Source organism: Symphalangus syndactylus, chromosome 8 (genome assembly GCF_028878055.3).
Source record: "Symphalangus syndactylus isolate Jambi chromosome 8, NHGRI_mSymSyn1-v2.1_pri, whole genome shotgun sequence".
NCBI classification, from domain to species: domain Eukaryota; kingdom Metazoa; phylum Chordata; class Mammalia; order Primates; family Hylobatidae; genus Symphalangus; species Symphalangus syndactylus.
In genome coordinates, this window is record NC_072430.2 from 43,298,355 (window position 1) to 43,315,295 (window position 16,941).

At 48.0% G+C, this 16,941-nt stretch overlaps 2 protein-coding genes across 3 annotated transcripts in view; one reads left to right on the forward strand and one right to left on the reverse strand.

Moving 5' to 3' along the window:
* Positions 1-16,941, forward strand: part of HEATR4 (HEAT repeat containing 4) — a 357,461-nt gene that overhangs the window by 204,705 nt on the left and 135,815 nt on the right. The gene's annotated exons all lie outside the window — the stretch shown is intronic.
* ACOT6 (acyl-CoA thioesterase 6) lies at positions 1,096-8,404 on the reverse strand. 2 transcript variants are annotated; one of them, XM_055288880.2, is made up of 3 exons: positions 7,897-8,404; positions 3,795-3,997; positions 1,096-1,750 (listed from the first exon to the last, which is right to left on the reverse strand). In XM_055288880.2, exons 1-3 carry the CDS (start codon positions 8,351-8,353, stop codon positions 1,145-1,147), a joined length of 1,266 nt encoding a protein of 421 aa, XP_055144855.1. In that variant the 5' UTR covers positions 8,354-8,404; the 3' UTR covers positions 1,096-1,144. The 2 variants fall into 2 exon arrangements, with proteins under 2 accessions (XP_055144855.1, XP_055144857.1); XM_055288882.2 differs by having other exon boundaries at positions 3,795-3,879; positions 7,897-8,035.

Genomic DNA, 16,941 nt, shown 5'->3' on the forward strand with positions numbered 1-16,941 from the left:
ATCCACATGCCTTGGCCTCCCAAAGTGCTGGGATTACAGGCGTGAGCCACTGCGCCCGGCCCAGGGAGAGGTCTTGAGTAAATGTTCAGCAATGTGTACGGGCAAGAATGAGGCAGAGCCAGGAGTGGTGGCTCAGGCCTGTAATCCCAGCACTTTGGGAGGCTGAGGTGGGTGGATCACCTGACATGAGTTCGAGACTAGCCTGGCCAACATGGTGAAACCCCGTCTCTACTAAAAATACAAAAATTAGCTGGGCATGGTGGCGCAAGCCTGTAGTCCCAGCTACTTGGGAGGCTGAGGCAGGAGAATCGCTTGAACCTGGGAGGCAGAGGTTGCAGTGAGCCGAGCTCATACCATTGCACTCCAGCCTGGGCAACAAAAGCGAGACTCTGTCTCAAAAAAAAAAAAAAAAAAAAGAATGAGGCAGAGTCCATTCCTTAAGGCAATCGAGTGGGCAGGTTCCCAAGACTCAGACGTGGTCAGTTAGGGCCAAAGGGGATATATGAGACTCCAGAGCAATACCAAAGGTCAGTCCTCAGAAAGGGGACACGAGGCCAAAGCTGGGCCAGTAACTGAGAGTTGGGAAAGTACTTCTTACATTTCTCTTGCTTAAGGTGAAGACCAGTCCTACAAGTAAGATCAAGGTTAAGCCTATGTGGACCCAGCGGTGAAGGAAGGCTGGTTGCAAAGGTTGAGAATCAGGGAGGACCTGACAAAGAAGCTGAGCTGGTTGCTTTGTCACAAAAAAGGTTGCTAAGGGCTCTGGGAAACCCAACACAGGCTGGGTATGGTGGCTCACACCTGTAATCCCAGCACTTTGGGAGGCTGAGGTATGCAGATCACCTGAGGCCAGGAGTTCAAGACCAGCCTGGCCAACATGGCGAAACCTTGTCTCTACTAAAAATACAAAAATTAGCTGGGTGCCGTGGCGTGTGCCTATAATCCCAGCTACTCAGGAGGCTTAGGTCAGAGAATAGCTGGGAGGCGGAGGTTACAGTGAGCCAAGATTACACCACTGCACTCCAGCCTATGTGACAGTGAGACAGAAAAAAAAAAAAAAAAAAAAAGGAAAGAAAGAAGAAAACCCAACACGAGTTGTATGAATAGGATTTTTATTAATGGTATCTGGTCTGTGGCTTCAATGTTATATTTTGCTGTGCTTGACAGATTTTTTACCATTGAGATGTTTATGGAAGAAAGTTTGAATTTGCTGCCAGGCATCTACCTGTGCCTTTGAGTGAGCCTTTGGCTCGCCTCCATAGAATATTGCCTCACCCAAAACAGCATGCACAGAGGCTCTAGAAGGAGGAAAATAAGGTGGGTCAATACAGTGACCAGTTTCTGGGTAACAGATTATCTGGGGTCTTTCTTTCCCATGAGCTTGTAGCCTTTCAGAGGCTATCTGAGCGTAGAATTCACTCTTCCAGCTTTGATCATCCATGCCAACAATAAACAAGAAGGGTCCCTGGGCCTTTTCCAATGGAATAAGACTTCGGTGATTGTGTTCCTCCAGTGGATTGCTCCAAGTGTCCACAAAAGTGAGAAATCCTGACTTAGTGATTTTTACATTTCCAAGATCATCGACAAGTTTAGGAATAATCATATCCTTATAATGTAGAGGAGCTACTGTGTTGGCTACACAGGCATTGATAAGTACAGTGGCTGTGATACCCTTCAAGAAAGAAGCCATTGAGAGACACAGGTCACCTCCTTTGGAAAATCTAAGAAGCCCAATACTAGGACCTTTCACCTGTTGAGGAAAAAGAGAAGGAAAACAAGCTTAGAATTCATAAATGGAGGACACAGACAGTGATTTTACATTCTCCAAGTACCTTTCTTTTTTTTTTCTTTTTTGAGATGGAGTCTCGCTCTGTCACCCAGGCTGGAGTGCAGTGGTGCAATCTTGGCTCACTGCAACCTCCGCCTCCCGGGTTCAAGCAATTCTCATGCCTCAGCCTCCCGAGTAGCTGGGATTACAGGCGCCCACCACCACGCCCAGCTAATTTTTGTATTTTTAGTAGGACAGGGTTTCACCATGTTGGCCAGGCTGGTCTCAAACTTCTGACCTCAAGTGATCCGCCCGCCTTGGCCTCCCAAAGTGCTGGGATTATAGGCATGAGCCACCGTGCCCCGCCGGTAGCTTTCTTAACTATTATTTGCTTTCCTTCCTTATCCAACAATCTGCAAAGCTCAAATATGTCTTCTAATAAGCAAATCAACTGATTTCCTAGTAGGGGGTCATCCTCTAATATTTATGAGGACTGGGTCAGGAGTATACACAGAGGCCCAGACACCCTATACCTAAATATTTCAAAATTATAAATCAAATGAACAAACTGTTAAATACAGTATATTATTTTCTCCTGCCTTGATAAATATACCACCATAACAATTCATAAGGTCAGGCTCAAATTTAAAATCTTGGAATCCACTGGAGTTCTGTACTGGAAGGTGACATAGAGGAGAGGCCAGCCCCTGGGCCCTGCACCACACTCCTTCTCTTCCATCACTGGCTCCTTCATGGACCTTAAGGGGCCTCTCACACATGTGTGTGGACACCCCAGCCTGCAAGTTTAAGGCCTAGGTATATATACACTGACAAACCCAGAAAAGAGGCCTAGGACCTGGAAGCAGGATCAGAGTTGTTTGGCAGAGAATTCTGGGGTGTCGGATCCCAAGAGCACTAGGGGTTGTGGGGGAGAGAATCTTGCAGGACATCTTATATCTTAGCATTAGAATGTCTGGGTCTCTTTAAACCTGGATGATAACAAAGAGTATATATCATTCCATTTTTAATTATACCAAAATTTGTTGTTGTTGTTGAGTTGTTTTTTTTTTTTTTGAGATGGGGTTTCACTCTTGTTGCCTAGTCTGGAGTGCAATGGTGTAATCTCGACTCACTGCAACCTCTGCCTCCTGAGTTCAAGCAATTCTCCTGCCTCAGCCTCCCGAGTAGCTGGGATTACAGGTGTGCACCACCATGCCCAGCTAATTTTTGTATTTTTAGTAGAGACGGGGTTTCACCATGTTGGCCAGGCTGGTCTCAAACTCTTGACCTCAGGTGATCTGCCCGCCTCGGCCTCCCAAAGTGCTGGGATTACAGATGTGAGCCACGGCACCTGGCCAAAATGTTTTAATTAATTAATTATTTCTGTTATCAGATAAGGACTTTCTTTACAAAACCATAATACCATTATCATACCCAACAAAATTAATGATTACTTCATATAATCAAATACACCATTCTTATTCAAATGTCTCCAGTTGTCTCAAAAAATATCTCTTTATAGTCATTTTCCCTATATACATTTACGTTAATCTTATTAAGGAGGAAAATTGAACTCTAGAGAGAGTAACTGCCTTATTCAGAATCATAAGGCCACTCTGTGGTAGACTCAGAGCCAGAACTTTTTTTAGTCCTGTGCTCTTTGAATTTTGGTCCACAATTACAAAGACAACTAAATAGTCAAGTCTTAAGGTATTAGACAGAGATGGGAGAAAATGGAAATAATAATCCTAGTATAAAAACTTTTTTTGAGACGGGGTCTCACTAAATATTGCCCAGGCTGGTCTTGAACTCCTGGGGTCAAGCAATCCCCCAGTCTCAGCCTCCTAGGTAGCTGGGACTACAGGTGCACATCACCATGCCCAGCTTCCATCCTAGTAACTTTTGAAGGAGACTTGGTATCTCCTGGCGTGTTTCTAGTTCCCAGTGTTCTGGTAGGGCTTTTGGATTCAGCCCTGCGTCAGCTCTATCCCCTCTCTTCTGCACTCAGGTGATCACCAGAACCCACCTTTGGATGCTGTAGCATAAAGTCCATGGCTTCTTCAAAGTACTCCAGATGTACATCATTCAGATCTTCGGGGAGGTCTTCAAATCTGAAATAAGCCAGGGTAAGCACAGCAAAACCATATCCGGCCAGGAGGCTGGCCCTGTATTCACAAAGGCCCCCGCCACTCCCAAACAGATCAATGATCCCAGGAAAGGGCCCCTTGCCTGGAGAACATCACAAATCACAAGGAGCTTTAGATTCTCAAAAGACAGTAAGCAAACAAGTTTTTGAAGCCAAGGAGCTTGGGGGTAGAGAGACTGGCAGAGAACAAAATGTCTTATTTTCTCAAACAATAATAATAATATAGAGGGATAAAAAAACTACATATTGGGTACAGTGTATACTACTCAGGTGACAGGTGCACTAAAATGTCAGCATTCATCACTGTACAGTTTGTCTGTGTAACCCCAAACCACTTGTACACCAAAAGGTATTGAAATTTAAAAAATTTTTTTTATTTTTTTGACAGTCTCACTCTGTCACCCAGGCTGAAGTGCAGTGGCGCAATCTCGGCTCACTGCAACCTCTGCCTCCTGGGTTCAAGCAATTCTCCTGCCTCAGCCCCCCAAGTAGCTGGAATTACAGACGTGCACCAGACACCCGGCTAATTTTTTTGTATTTTTAGTAGAGACGAGGTTTTGCCATGTTGGCCAGGCTGGTCTTGAACTCCTGACCTCAGGTGATCTGCCCACCTTGGCCTCCCAAAATGCTGGGATTACAGGCGTGAGCCACTGCAACCTGCCTAAAAATTTTTAACGATATAAATTATTATCACACCACTGCACTCCAGCCTGGGTGACAGAGCAAGACTCTGTCTCAAAAATAATAATAATAATAATATAAATTACTTTCACAAACAAAAATAAACCAAGTTAGAAATAACATAATGAGGCCAGGCGTGGTGGTTCATGCCTATAATCCCAGTGCTTTGGGAGGTCAAGATAAGAGGACCACTTGAGGCCGGGAATTTACGACCAGCCTGGGCAACACAGCAAGACCCCTGTCTTAGCTACTCAGGAGGCAGAGGCGGGAGGATCATCTGAGCCCAAGAATTCGTTTGTGGTGACCTGTGATCACACCACTGCACTGTAGCCTGTAGATCACTGTAACCTTGAATCCCTGGGCTCAAGTGACCCTCCAGCTTCAAGTAGCTACCCTCCCAAGTAGCTAGGCCCCTATGCTTGGCTAATTTTTTACTTTTTGTAGAAACGGGGTCTCACTATGCTGCCTGGGCTAGTGTCAAACTCCTGGCCTTAAGCAATCCTCCCACCGCAATGCTCCCACCTTGGCCTCTTCAAGTGCTGGGATTTTAAGTGTGAGCCACTGCACTCAGCCTGTTTGTTTGTTTATTTGTTTGTTTTTGAGACAAGAGTTTCACTCCTGTTGCCCAGGCTGCAGTGCAATGGTGTGATCTCGGCTCACTGCAACCTCCGTCTCCCCCGGGGTTCAAGCGATTCTCCTGCCTCAGCCTCCCGAGTAGCTAGGATTACAGGCACGTGCCACCACACCCAGCTAATTTTGTATTTTTAGTAGAGATGGGGTTTCACCATGTTGGTTAGGCTGGTCTCAAACTCCTGACCTCAGGTGATCTGCCCACCTCGGCCTCCCTAAGTGTTGGGATTACAGGCGTGAGCCACTGCGCCCAGCCTTGTTTGTTTTTTGTTGTTGTTGTTTTTGTTTTTTATCAGACAGAGTCTCTCTCTGTTGCCCAGGCTGGAGTGATGTGGTGTGATCTCGGCTCACTGCAACCCCCGCCTCCTGGGTTCAAGCAATTCTCCTGCCTCAGCCTCCTGAGTAGCTGGGATTACAGGCACCTGCCACCACGCCAGGCTAATTTTTTGTATTTTTAGTAGAGATGGGGTTTCACCATCTTGGATCTTGGCCAGGCTGGTCTTGAACTCCTGACCTCGTGATCCACCCACCTCGGTCCTCCAAAGTACCGGGATTAGAGGCGTGAGCCACCGCGTCTGGCTGCCTTGTTTTTTTTTTTTTTTTTTTTTTTGAGACGGAGTCTTGCTCTGTCCCCCCGGCTGGAGTGCAATGGTACGATCTTGGCTCACTGCAACCTCTGCCTCCTGGGTTCAAGCGATTCTCCTGCCTCAGCCTCCTGAGTAGCTGAGATTACAGGCACCCACCACCATGCCCAGCTAATGTTTGCATTTTTAGTAGAGATGGGGTTTCACCATATTGGTCAGGCTGGTCTTGAACTCCTGACCTCAGGTGATCCTCCTGCCTCGACCTCCCAAAGTGCTGGGATTACAGACGTGAGCCACTGTGCCCGGCTCCTTGTTGGTTTTTAATGAAAGGTTTTAGTTGATTCTTAGTCAGTATGTTTTTTTTTGTTTGTTTTTTTTTTTGAGACAGGGTCTCGCTCTGTCACCCAGGCTGAAGTGTAGTGGTGTGATCTTGGCTCACTGCAACCTCGGCCTCCCAGGTTCAAGCGATTCTCCCACCTCAGCCTCCCTAGTAGCTGGGACTACATGTGTGAGCCACTACGCCTGGCTAACTTTTTTGTATTATATTATTAGTAGAGGTGGGGTTTCACCATGTTGGCCAGGCTAGTCTTGAACTCCTGGCCTCAAGTGATCCACCCACCTCAGCCTCCCAAAGTGCTAGGATTACAGGTGTGAGCCACTGCGTCTGGCCCAGTCAGTATGATTTATTGAGCTCCTACTATATCCTTGTGAAAGCCTCCAGGAACATAGATATTTAGAAATCTGTAAGATTCAATTCCAGCCCCAGGAATTCACAGTGTAGTGGGCAGCCACGAGTTAAGGCTAAGAATTGCTGAAGTGCTGTAAAAATAAAGCAAGTTTTCTTGTTTTGGAGAATAATCACAGAATTCAGTTTAAGGATTCTGTGTGCTGTTGCAACTCTAGAATTTGTTGTTGTTGTTGTTTGAGGCAGGGTTTCACTCTGTTGTCCAGGCTGGAATGCAGTGGCGTGATCTCGGTTCACTGCAACCTCTACTTCCTGATATCAAACAATCCTCCCACCTCAGCCTCCCAAGCAGCTGGGACTACAGGCATGCACCACCATGCCTGCCTAATTTTGTGTGTGTGTATGGAGACAGAGTTTCACCATGTTGCCCAGGCCGGTCTTGAACTCCTGGGCTCAAGTGATCTGCCCACCTCAGCCTCCCAAAATGCTGGGATTACAGGCCTGAGCCACTGTGCCCGGCTCAGCATTTTTATATGGTTGAGGTTTAAGTCAGGAATTTAGTTAGAAGGGATTAATCAGGAGTCTTCTTTGTGGGCTACCTTTACCTAGCAAACATCCTGTGTTTACTTAGACTAGGGTTCCTCAAGCTCAGTAGTACAGACATTTTGAGCAAGATAATTCTTTGTTCTGGCAGTTGTCCTGTGCATTGTGGAATGTTTAGCAGCATCTCTGGCCTCTGCCTGCTAGATGCCAATAGCACCTCTCCCTTGAGGTATGACAACCACAAATGTCTCCAGATATTGCCAAATTTCCCCCAGGGAGGGCGGCTAATCACTGCAGGTTGAGAACCACTTACAGCATGTTTATGATAGAAGGCAGAGGACTGTCAGGCAGTTTTGTGTGTGTTTTTAAACAATTAAAGGGCATTGCCAATACTGTGGATTTTAGTTTCTTTGGAAGTTTGATGTGAAAGGAGGCAAAAATCATTCTTGCACATCAGCTTAAGGTTTTGCCCATATCGTATTCAAACAAAACCACATGGCTGGCACATAGTGGCTCTCAATAAATATATAATAAGTTGAATGCACTATTCAGCACATAGCTAAAGTGGTAGTGCCTCCAGGGAGGGACGTGAAACTTAAAAAGGAAAGACTGGAGTAGCTACTCAGGAGGCTGAGGCAAGAAGACTTGAGCCCAGGAGTTCGAGGCTGCAGTGTGAGCTATGATCCAGCCAGGGCACTCCAGCCTCGGCAACAGCGGACGCCCAGAGACTCGGAATCCATGACAGACTCTGGAGCGAAGGAACAAGTTCAGGGATGTTCCACAATCACGCGATTCCCAGGACAGGCAAGGGGCCGGTGGGGGTCGCAGAGCTAGACCAAATTCTGGGCAGACTACTCACCCGGTGGCAGGAAGAGCGCGGCGCGCACCCGGCCCGCGCGCACCGGCTCGCGCCGCACCCCCGGCCGGAGGAAGTCACGCTTGATCTGCGCCCGGCACAGCAGCCGCCCGGGGTCGGGGTCGTGGCGGTCCAGCACTTCCAGCTCCATGGCGAAGGGCGTCCGCACGTCGCGCTTCACCAGCCGCACCAAGGCTTTCTCCGGCTCCAACGCCCAGAGCAGTGCCATGGGCTCGAGCCCCGCGAAGCTGCCTCCCAGCGCGGGCGCGCGCTCCAGGTCCAGCTCGCCGCGGGCGTCGGCGCGGTAGCGCGCGTGGGCCCGGAAGAGCGCGCCCTTCCCGTCGCGCAGGGACGTGCGCAGCGTGACCGGCTGCTCCGGGGCCAGGCCGCGCACGGCGATGCGCACCGGCTCGTCCCAGCAGCAGCGGCCCGCGGGGTCCAGGGTCAGCGTCGCTGCCATCCCGACCTGGGTAGAACGGGGGCGACCCAGCTCCGCGGAGTCAGTGGGCGGGCCTGGCGGCTTTGCCCAGCGCTGGAAAGTAGTCGAGGGCGGAGCCCTTAACACTACTCCCATTGGTTGGACTTGGGGACAGGCTCCAGGCCGCTGCGTGGGGCGCCTAGAATTTGTGCAAATACACCAGTGTCCCAAATGAAAGAGTATCTGCTGAAATAAGAGTTAATGACCAATCTGGCAGGGCGCGGTGGCTCACGCCTGTGATCCTAGAACTTTGGGAGGCCGAAGTGGGTGGATCACACCTAAGGTTAGGAGTTCGAGACCAGCCTGATCAACACAATGAAACCGCATCTCTACTAAAAATACAAAATAGCCAGGTGTGGTGGCGCGTGCCTGTAATCCCGGCTACTTGGGAGGCTGAGGCAGGAGAATTGCTTGAACCCAGGAGGCAGAGGTTGCACTGAGCCAAGATCGCACCATTGTACTCCAGCCTAGGCAACAAGGGCAAAACTCCGTCTAAAAAAAAAAAGTTAATGACTATTCCTGCAATCCAATGTGGTGAGTGTCAAAATAGAGGCACAGAAACCACTGAGAGCTAAAGGATTGAGAGAGATACAGTCCAAGAATCTAGATTTTGAAAACGCATCCCAGGTGATTGTACTCAGGTGACCCCTTGGAGAAACATGGTCGTAATCCGTCCTTTACCCCTCAGTCCCTTACCAAGCCTTTTTTCCAGGGCTAATGGTGCCTGGAGCAAAGCTGACGTTTAGGGAGGCAGACCTAGCCGAGTTCTGGTCTGACCCTGATCCTTAATATTAATACCTGGTGATCTTTAGCAAGAAACATAACCCTCTAAATTCAGTTTTCTTGTTTGAAAAGGCTTATTGTGACCATTAAATGGGCTAATGTGTAAAAACACTACACTGACACACCTGTAGGGTTAGTACCCAGTGAAAGTTTTGTTTTGTTTCTTACCTCACAAATCTAATCACTGGCAGAATCCCTTTTGGGTTGTATGCATACAGAGTTCTGGCAGTAAGCAAGTGGCACTCTCAGCCTGTGTAATTGAGGAGAGTTTTATAAAGGTACTATCTACAAAGGCATGGGCAAGATTTAAAAACAAAAACAATGAAACAAGATTCGGTGTAGAACCCTGAATCTGAAGGTTCAAGGGAAGGGGGCAGTCTGATAGGAGTTGTACCTTTTCTAGAAGGAACCTATGGTTTGTGGCAGGAAGGAGGAGACTATAAGTCCCTTGACTCTCCTCTTGTGTTTCAGTTTTTCTCTTTGGCCAAACCCAACCACACAGCTCAGCCTAGCTGGGAACATAGCAGGGTGGAGAAGAGAGAAGAGCATATAGTGATGCCCAGCTCAGTAAACATGTATAAACTGAACAAAAAGGTATTAGACTCTATGAAGCAAGTTCACTGTATGCTGGTTACCAACTTGTCTGAGTCCAGTGAGAAAACACATTCATATAATTAATACAACAATTTACATGAACTGGATTTATTACTTACAGATAGGCAGCAAAGAATGACAGAAGCCTAAGAATCATTGGAAACCAGTCCCCCAAGGCTCAGGAATGCTGCCTGGATGATGGAGTCTCATGTGCGTGTGCCCCACTTGCACTGCAGCTGCCCTGAGTTTTGTACGCCGGGGTCATGTGACTGCTGGGCTAAAGCATTGAAAGACATCCTGTTTGTAGGGAGGGGCTGGAATGGAGCCAGGGCTATTCCAGCCAGTCCGTCCCTATCTCAGGATGTTACATTCCCAGCACATTCTATACTTGAGAACAAATAGTGAGAAAGAGGGGAGAAATGAGTCAGTCCAAGGCCAACCAGAGAACTGCCCTGCAGTCCATCCCCAACCCAGATACCTCCTTTAGTAAACCTAGTACATTTCATGTGCCCTCCAGACCCCCAGGATCTGGAGGCAGAGGTTTGTCTGATCATATTAATATGGCACCTTGGTTGGGCACGGTGGCTTATGCCTGTAATCCCAGCACTTTGGGAGGCCGAGGGGGGGCGGATGACTTGGGGTCAGGAGTTTGAGACTAGCCTGGCCAACATGGTGAAACCCTGTCTCTACTAAAAATATAAAAATTAGCTGAACGTGGCGGCATGCGCCTGTAATCCCAGCTATTCAGAAGGCCGAGGCAGGAGAATTGCTTGAACCCGGGAGGTGGTGATTGCAGTGAGCCGAGATCTCACCACTGCTCTCCAGCCTGAGCAACAGAGTGAGACTCCGTCTAAAAAAAAAAAAAAAAAAGCGACACCTTGACTGACACAATCTTGGTGCAACATTATTAAGCCATGGCCAGAATACATTGCACTAGGCCCAGGAGACTACCGTAATAAGCGGGATGATCAGGCTTGCTTGGAGCTGTGGCCTACCCCCAAGTCCTAGTGATCCAGGTAAGAAGTTGTTAAAGAGCCAGGCGCGGTGGCTCAAGCTTGTAATCCCAGCACTTTGGGAGGCCGAGGCGGGCAGATCATGAGGTCAGGAGATCGAGACCACAGTGAAACCCCGTCTCTACTAAAAATACAAAAAATTAGCTGGGCGTGGTGGCGGGCGCCTTGTAGTCCCAGCTACTTGGAGAGGCTGAGGCAGGAGAATGGCGTGAACCTGGGAGGCAGAGCTTGCAGTGAGCCGAGATCATGCCACTGCACGCCAGCCTGGGTGACAGAGCGAGACTCTGTCTCAAAAAAAAAAAAAAAAAGTTGTTAAAGAGGTCCAAGAAAGATTCTTTAGGTAGCCACTCTGACTGCAGCCAGTAGGCCTGCTTCCAGATCTCCTCTACCTATGTCTCCACCATGCCTGAGGTGTTTATCCAGGTACACCGGGAGGTGTTGGCAGTGGCACACTCTCCTCCAATTAATCTTAAAAAAAAAGCCTAGAGGAATTCTGTTGTTTAAAACAACCTGGTCGGGTGCAGTGGCTCATGCCTGTAATCCCAGCACTTTGGGAGGCCGAGGAGGGTGGATCACAAGGTCAAGAGTTCGAGACCAGTCTGGACAACATGATGAAACCCCGTCTCTACTAAAAATACAAAAAAATTAGCCTGGCATGGTGGTGCATGCCTGTAGTCCCAGCTACTCGGGAGACTGAGGCAGGAGAATCGCTTGAACCCGGGAGGCGGAGGTTGTGGTGAGCCGAGATTGCGCCACTGCATTCCAGCCTGGGCAACAGAGTGAGACTCCGTCTCAAAAAAAATAAAATAAAAAATATTTTTAAAAAAATAAATAATAAAACAACCTTGCCAAGGGAGTTGAAGGATGTCCCTGGGCTGCCAAGGCAGTGGCACTGGAAGCAGAAATATCAGGCACAGTTTTCTTATCATTTTTTTCATGAGCACTGACTCCTATGTATGGTACCAAAAATTTCATACAGGACCTAAACCTAGAATCAGCCACGACCTGGCAGGTTCCTAATAAGCATGGGTGCATACTTTTAGGCTACCGGCCCAGTAATGTGTCTTGTACCCAGGGGTGATAGGCAGGAGCACCCCCAGCATGCCCAATGTCCAGGATCCCATCATCTGCCAGCTTTCCAGGTATGACATTGTCCATCCCATGTTTGGCTCACTCCCAGATCACCCACAGAGGAAGAGGCAGCTTTTGGATGCACACTGCATCATTTGATTCAGCGACCCAGTCATATATGGAGGATTGGTATTCACCGGCCAATTCTCATTGATGGCATAGTGACATGAGCTCAGTCTCCCCCATACAATCAATATCGTTCACGAAACCTGTACACAGAGGGTTAGCATTACACGTGATATGGTTTGGTTCTGTCCCCACCCAAATCTCATCTTGAATTATAGTTCCCATAATCCCCATATGTCCTGGGAGGGACCTGGTGGGAGGAAATTGAATCATGGGGGTGGTTAGTCTCATGCTGTTCTGGTGATAGTTAGTTCTCATGTGATCTGATGGTTTTATAAAGGCTTTCCCCCTTTTGCTCAGCACTTTTTGTTGCCGCCATGTGAAGAAGGACATGTTTGCTTCCCCTTCTGCCATGATTGTAAGTTTCCTGAGGCCTCCTCAGCCATGCTGAACTGTGAGTCAATTAAATCTCTTTCCTTTGTAAATTACCCCTTCTCAGGTATGCCTTTATTAGCAGTGTAAGAACAGACTAATACAGTAAGTTAGTACCACAGAGAGTGGGGCACTGCTGTAAAGATACCCAAAATGTGGAAGCGACTTTGGAACTGGGTAACAGGCAGTGGTTGGCACTGTTTAGAGGGCTCAGAAAAAGACAGGAAAGCGTGGGAAAGTTTAGAACTGCCTACAGACTTGGAGGGCTCAGAAGACAGAAATATGTGAGAAAGTTTGGAACTTCCTAGAGACTCATTAAATGGCTTTCACCAAAATGCTGATAATGATATGAACAATGAAGTCCAGACTGAGGTGGTCTCAGATGGAGATGGGAAACTTGTTGGGAGCTGAAGTAAAGGTCACTCTTGCTATGTAAAGAGGCTAATGGCATTTTGCCCCTGCCCCAGAGATCTGTGGAACTTTGAACTTGAGAGAGATGATTTAGGGTAACTGGCAGAAGAAATATGTAAGCAGCAAAGCGTTCAAGAGGAAGCAGAGCATAAAAGTTTGGAAATTTTGCAGACTGACTATGCTATAGAAAAGAAAAACCCTGGCTGGGCACAGTGGCTCATGCCTATGATCCCAGCACTTTGGGAGGCCAAGGCAGGTGGATCACGAGGTCAGGAGTTCAAGATCAGCCTGGCCAAGGTGGTGAAACCCTGTCTCTACTAAAAATACAAAAATTAGCCGGGCACAGTGGCAGGCGCCTGTAATCCCAGCTACTTGGGAGGCTGAGGCAGGCGAATCGCTTGAACCCTGGAGGCGGAGCTTGCAGTGAGCCGAGATTGCACCACTGTACTCCAGCCTGGGCAACAGAGCAAGACTCTGTCTCAAAAGAAAAAAGAAAAAAAAAAAAGAAAACCCTGCTGGGCATGGTGGTTCATGCCTATAATCCTGGCACTTTGGGAGGCCGAGGTGGGTGGATCACCTGAATTCAGGAGTTCGAGACCAGCCTGGTGAACTTGGTGAAACCCCATCTCTACTAATAATACAAAAATTAGCCAGGCGTGGTGGTGCACACCTGTAATCCCAGCTACTTCGGAGGCTGAGGCAGGAGAATTGCTTGAACCCAGGAGACTGAGGTTGCAGTGAGCCCAGATCGCTCCATTGCACTCCAGCCTGGATGACAAGAGCGAAACTCTGTCTCCAAAAAAAAAGAAAAGAAAACCCTATTTTCTGGGGAGAAAATCAAGCTGGCTGCAGAAACTTGCATAAGTAACAAGGAGCCTAATGATAATCACCAAGACAATGGGGAAAATGTCTCCAGGGTTATGTCACAGACCTTCACGGCAGCCCCTCCCATCACAGGCCTGGAGGCCTAGAAGGGAAAAATGATTTCTTGGTCTGTGTCTAGAGCCCCCCTGCTGTGTGCAGCCTTGTGACTTGGTGCCCTGTGTCCCAGCCATTCCAGCCCTGGCTAAAAGGGGCCAAGGTACAGTTCAGGACATTTCTCTTTTTGTTGTTGTTGTTTGTTTTTTTTTTTGAGACTGAGTCTCTGTCACCCAGACTGGAGTGCAGTGGTGCAATCTCGGCTCACTTCAACCTCTGCTTCCCAGGTTCAAGCAATTCTTCTGCCTCAGCCTCCCGAGTAGCTGGGATTACAGGCATGTGCTACCACACCCAGCTAATTTTTGTATTTTTAGTAGAGACAGGGTTTCACCATGTTGGCCAGGCTGATCTTGAACTCCTGACCTTGTGATCCACCCACCTCGACCTCCCAAAGTGCTGGGATTACAGGCATGAACTACAGTGCCCGGCCTCCATCTTGTTTTATGTCCTTGAGAGCTTGACCTTGTAACCACAAGGTGGTACTTCCTCTTGGTCTCCACCTTCCAGGGAACAGGAATTTGGGGGGATCATGTTATAGTTAGCTCTAAAAATTATTGAGTAGTTAAAAGCCTTTGCAAGCTCAGAATCAACTACTCTAAACTCCTTCTGGGAAGGTGAATGAAGACTGCCCAGTGCTGTAGCTCAGTCGCTAAGGCTTTGATCTCTCACACAGTGGCCTAGGTTCAATTCCTGGCTCAGGGAAGAAGTCCTTTCCGGTTTGATATCTGTGTGACCTTTACCATTTGTTGATTCTCTTCCCCTCCACGAACCATTTTGAATTTTCCTTTCTCTGTGCACCTGGGAGGTTACCTTTGGTAAGGCTCAAAAGCAAGACATATTGGCAGTTTTGTAACCACCCAATTGGTTCAGCTTGCCTGCTTCCTAGACAGAGCTGATTTTGTAACCACCAAATGGGTTCACCTTGATCACTGCCTAGATAGACCCTATTTCTCAAGATTTGCAACGGAGAAGGAGTAATTCACACAGAGCCAGCTGTGTGGGAGACCGGAGTTTTATTATTACTCAAATCAGTCTCCCCGAGTGTTCGAGGATCACAGTTTTTTTTTTTGTTTGTTTATTTATTTTGAGACAAAGTTTCGCTCTTGTTGCCCAGGCTGGAGTGCAATGGTACTATCTTGCCTTACTGCAACCTCTGCCTCCCGGGTTCAAGTGATTCTCCTGCCTCAGCCTCCCGAGTAGCTGGGATTACAGGCATGCACCATCATGCCTGGATAATTTTATATTTTTAGTAGAGACGGGGTTTCTCCACGTTGGTCGGGCTGGTCTCGAAGTCCTGATCTCAGGGAGGATCACAGTTTTTATGGACAACTTGGTGGGTGGGGGGAAGTCAGTGAGCCAGGAGTGCTGATTGATTAGGTAGGAGATGAAATCACGGGGAATTGAAGCTGTTCTTTTGTGCTGAGTCAGTTCCTGGGTGGGGGCCACAAGATCAGATGAGCCAGTTAATCAATCTGGGTGGTACCAGCTGATCCCTGAAGTGTAGGGTCTGCAAAATATCTCAAGCACTGATCTTAGGAAGTTTAGGGAGGGTTAGAATCTTGTAGCCCCCAGCCAGGTGCCGTGGCTCATATCTGTAATCCCAGTACTTTGGAAGGCTGAGGCGGGTGGATCACCTGAGGTCAGGAGTTCAAGACCAGCCTGGCCAATGTGGTGAAACCCCGTCTCTACTAAAAATGCAAAAATTAGCTGGGCATGTTGGCAGGTGCCTGTAATCCCAGCTCCTTGGTGGGGCTGAGGTAGGAGAATTGCTTGAGCCCAGGAGATGGAGGTTGCAGTGAGCCAAGAATGTGCCACTGCACTCCAGCCTGGGCAATAGAGCGAGACTCCGTCTCAAAAAAAAAAAAAAAGAATCTTATAGCCTCCAGCTGCATGACTCCTAAACCATAATTTCTTTTTTTTTTTTTTTTTTTTTTTTTTCGAGACAGAGTCTTTCTCTGTCCCCCAGGCTGGAGTGCGGTGGCGCGATCTCGGCTCACCGCAACCTCCACCTCCTGGGTTCACGCCATTCTCCTGCCTCAGCCTCCCGAGTAGCTGGGACCACAGGTGCCCGCCAACACGCCCGGCTAATTTTTTTGTATTTTTTTTTTTAGTAGAGACGGGGTTTCACCGTGTTAGCCAGGATGGTCTCGATCTCCTGACCTCATGATCCACCCGCCTCGGCCTCCCAAAGTGCTGGGATTACAGGCTTGAGCCACCGTGCCCGGCCCTAAACCATAATTTCTAATCTTGTGGCTGATGTTAGTAGTCTAGTTCCCAGGCAAGGAAGTTTGTTTTTGGGAAAGGGCTATTATCATCTTTGTTTTAAACTATAACCGATAAACTAAGTTCCTCCCAAAGTTAGTTTAGCCTACACCAAGGAATGAACAAGGACACCTTGGAGGTTAGAAGCAAGGTGGAGTCGGTTAAGTTAGATCTCTTTCACTGTCTCAGTCATAATTTTGCAAAGGTGGTTTCAATCTGGCATGGCTAGAGTCGGGTAATAAGACATTTAAAAGGACTTTTTTTTTTTTTTTTTTGAGACGGAGTCTCGCTCTGTCGCCCAGACTGGAGCGCAGTGGCGCGATCTCGGCTCACTGCAAGCTCCGCCTCCCGGGTTCACGCCATTCTCCTGCCTCAGCCTCTCCGAGTAGCTGGGACTAGAGGCGCCCGCCACCACGCCCGGCTAATTTTTTGTATTTTTAGTAGAGACGGGGTTTCACCGTGGTCTCGATCTCCTGACCTTGTGATCCGCCCGCCTCGGCCTCCCAAAGTGCTGGGATTACAAGCGTGAGCCACTGCGCCTGGCCAGGACTTTTTTTAAAAGAGCACTGTGGTTAAAAGTCAGCTTAATTGAAAGTGGATATCCAAACTATAGGTATATCTAAAGGGCCCTTATGTTTTTTTTTTTCTCTTCTTGGATCTTGTTTTGCTGGAAAAAGGTTTTTTTTTCTTCTCAGTTAACTGAATTATTTTTCTCCATTTTGTCTTGCCACTCTTAATGCACACAGAAGAAGCACTAAGATAACTTCTGGTAGCCTGGGACTCATTGGGAAAAACAGAGGAGGTGCCACAAGACCCTGTTTTGGGAAACCCTCTGTTTTCCTCATGAAACCCCAAGAATTAAAAGTGGATAGATCCCTCTCAAAATCTGTTTTTGTCTTC

Coding starts and splice junctions, on each gene's coding strand:
- ACOT6 (XM_055288880.2), bottom strand. CDS start 8,353: ATGGCAGCGACGCTGACCCTGGACCCCGCGGGCCGCTGCTGCTGGGAC. Junction 3,998..7,896: donor CGCGCTCTTCCTGCCACCGG/GTGAGTAGTCTG, acceptor GATGTTCTCCAG/GCAAGGGGCCCTTTCCTGGG. Junction 1,751..3,794: donor TTATGCTACAGCATCCAAAG/GTGGGTTCTGGT, acceptor TTTCCTCAACAG/GTGAAAGGTCCTAGTATTGG.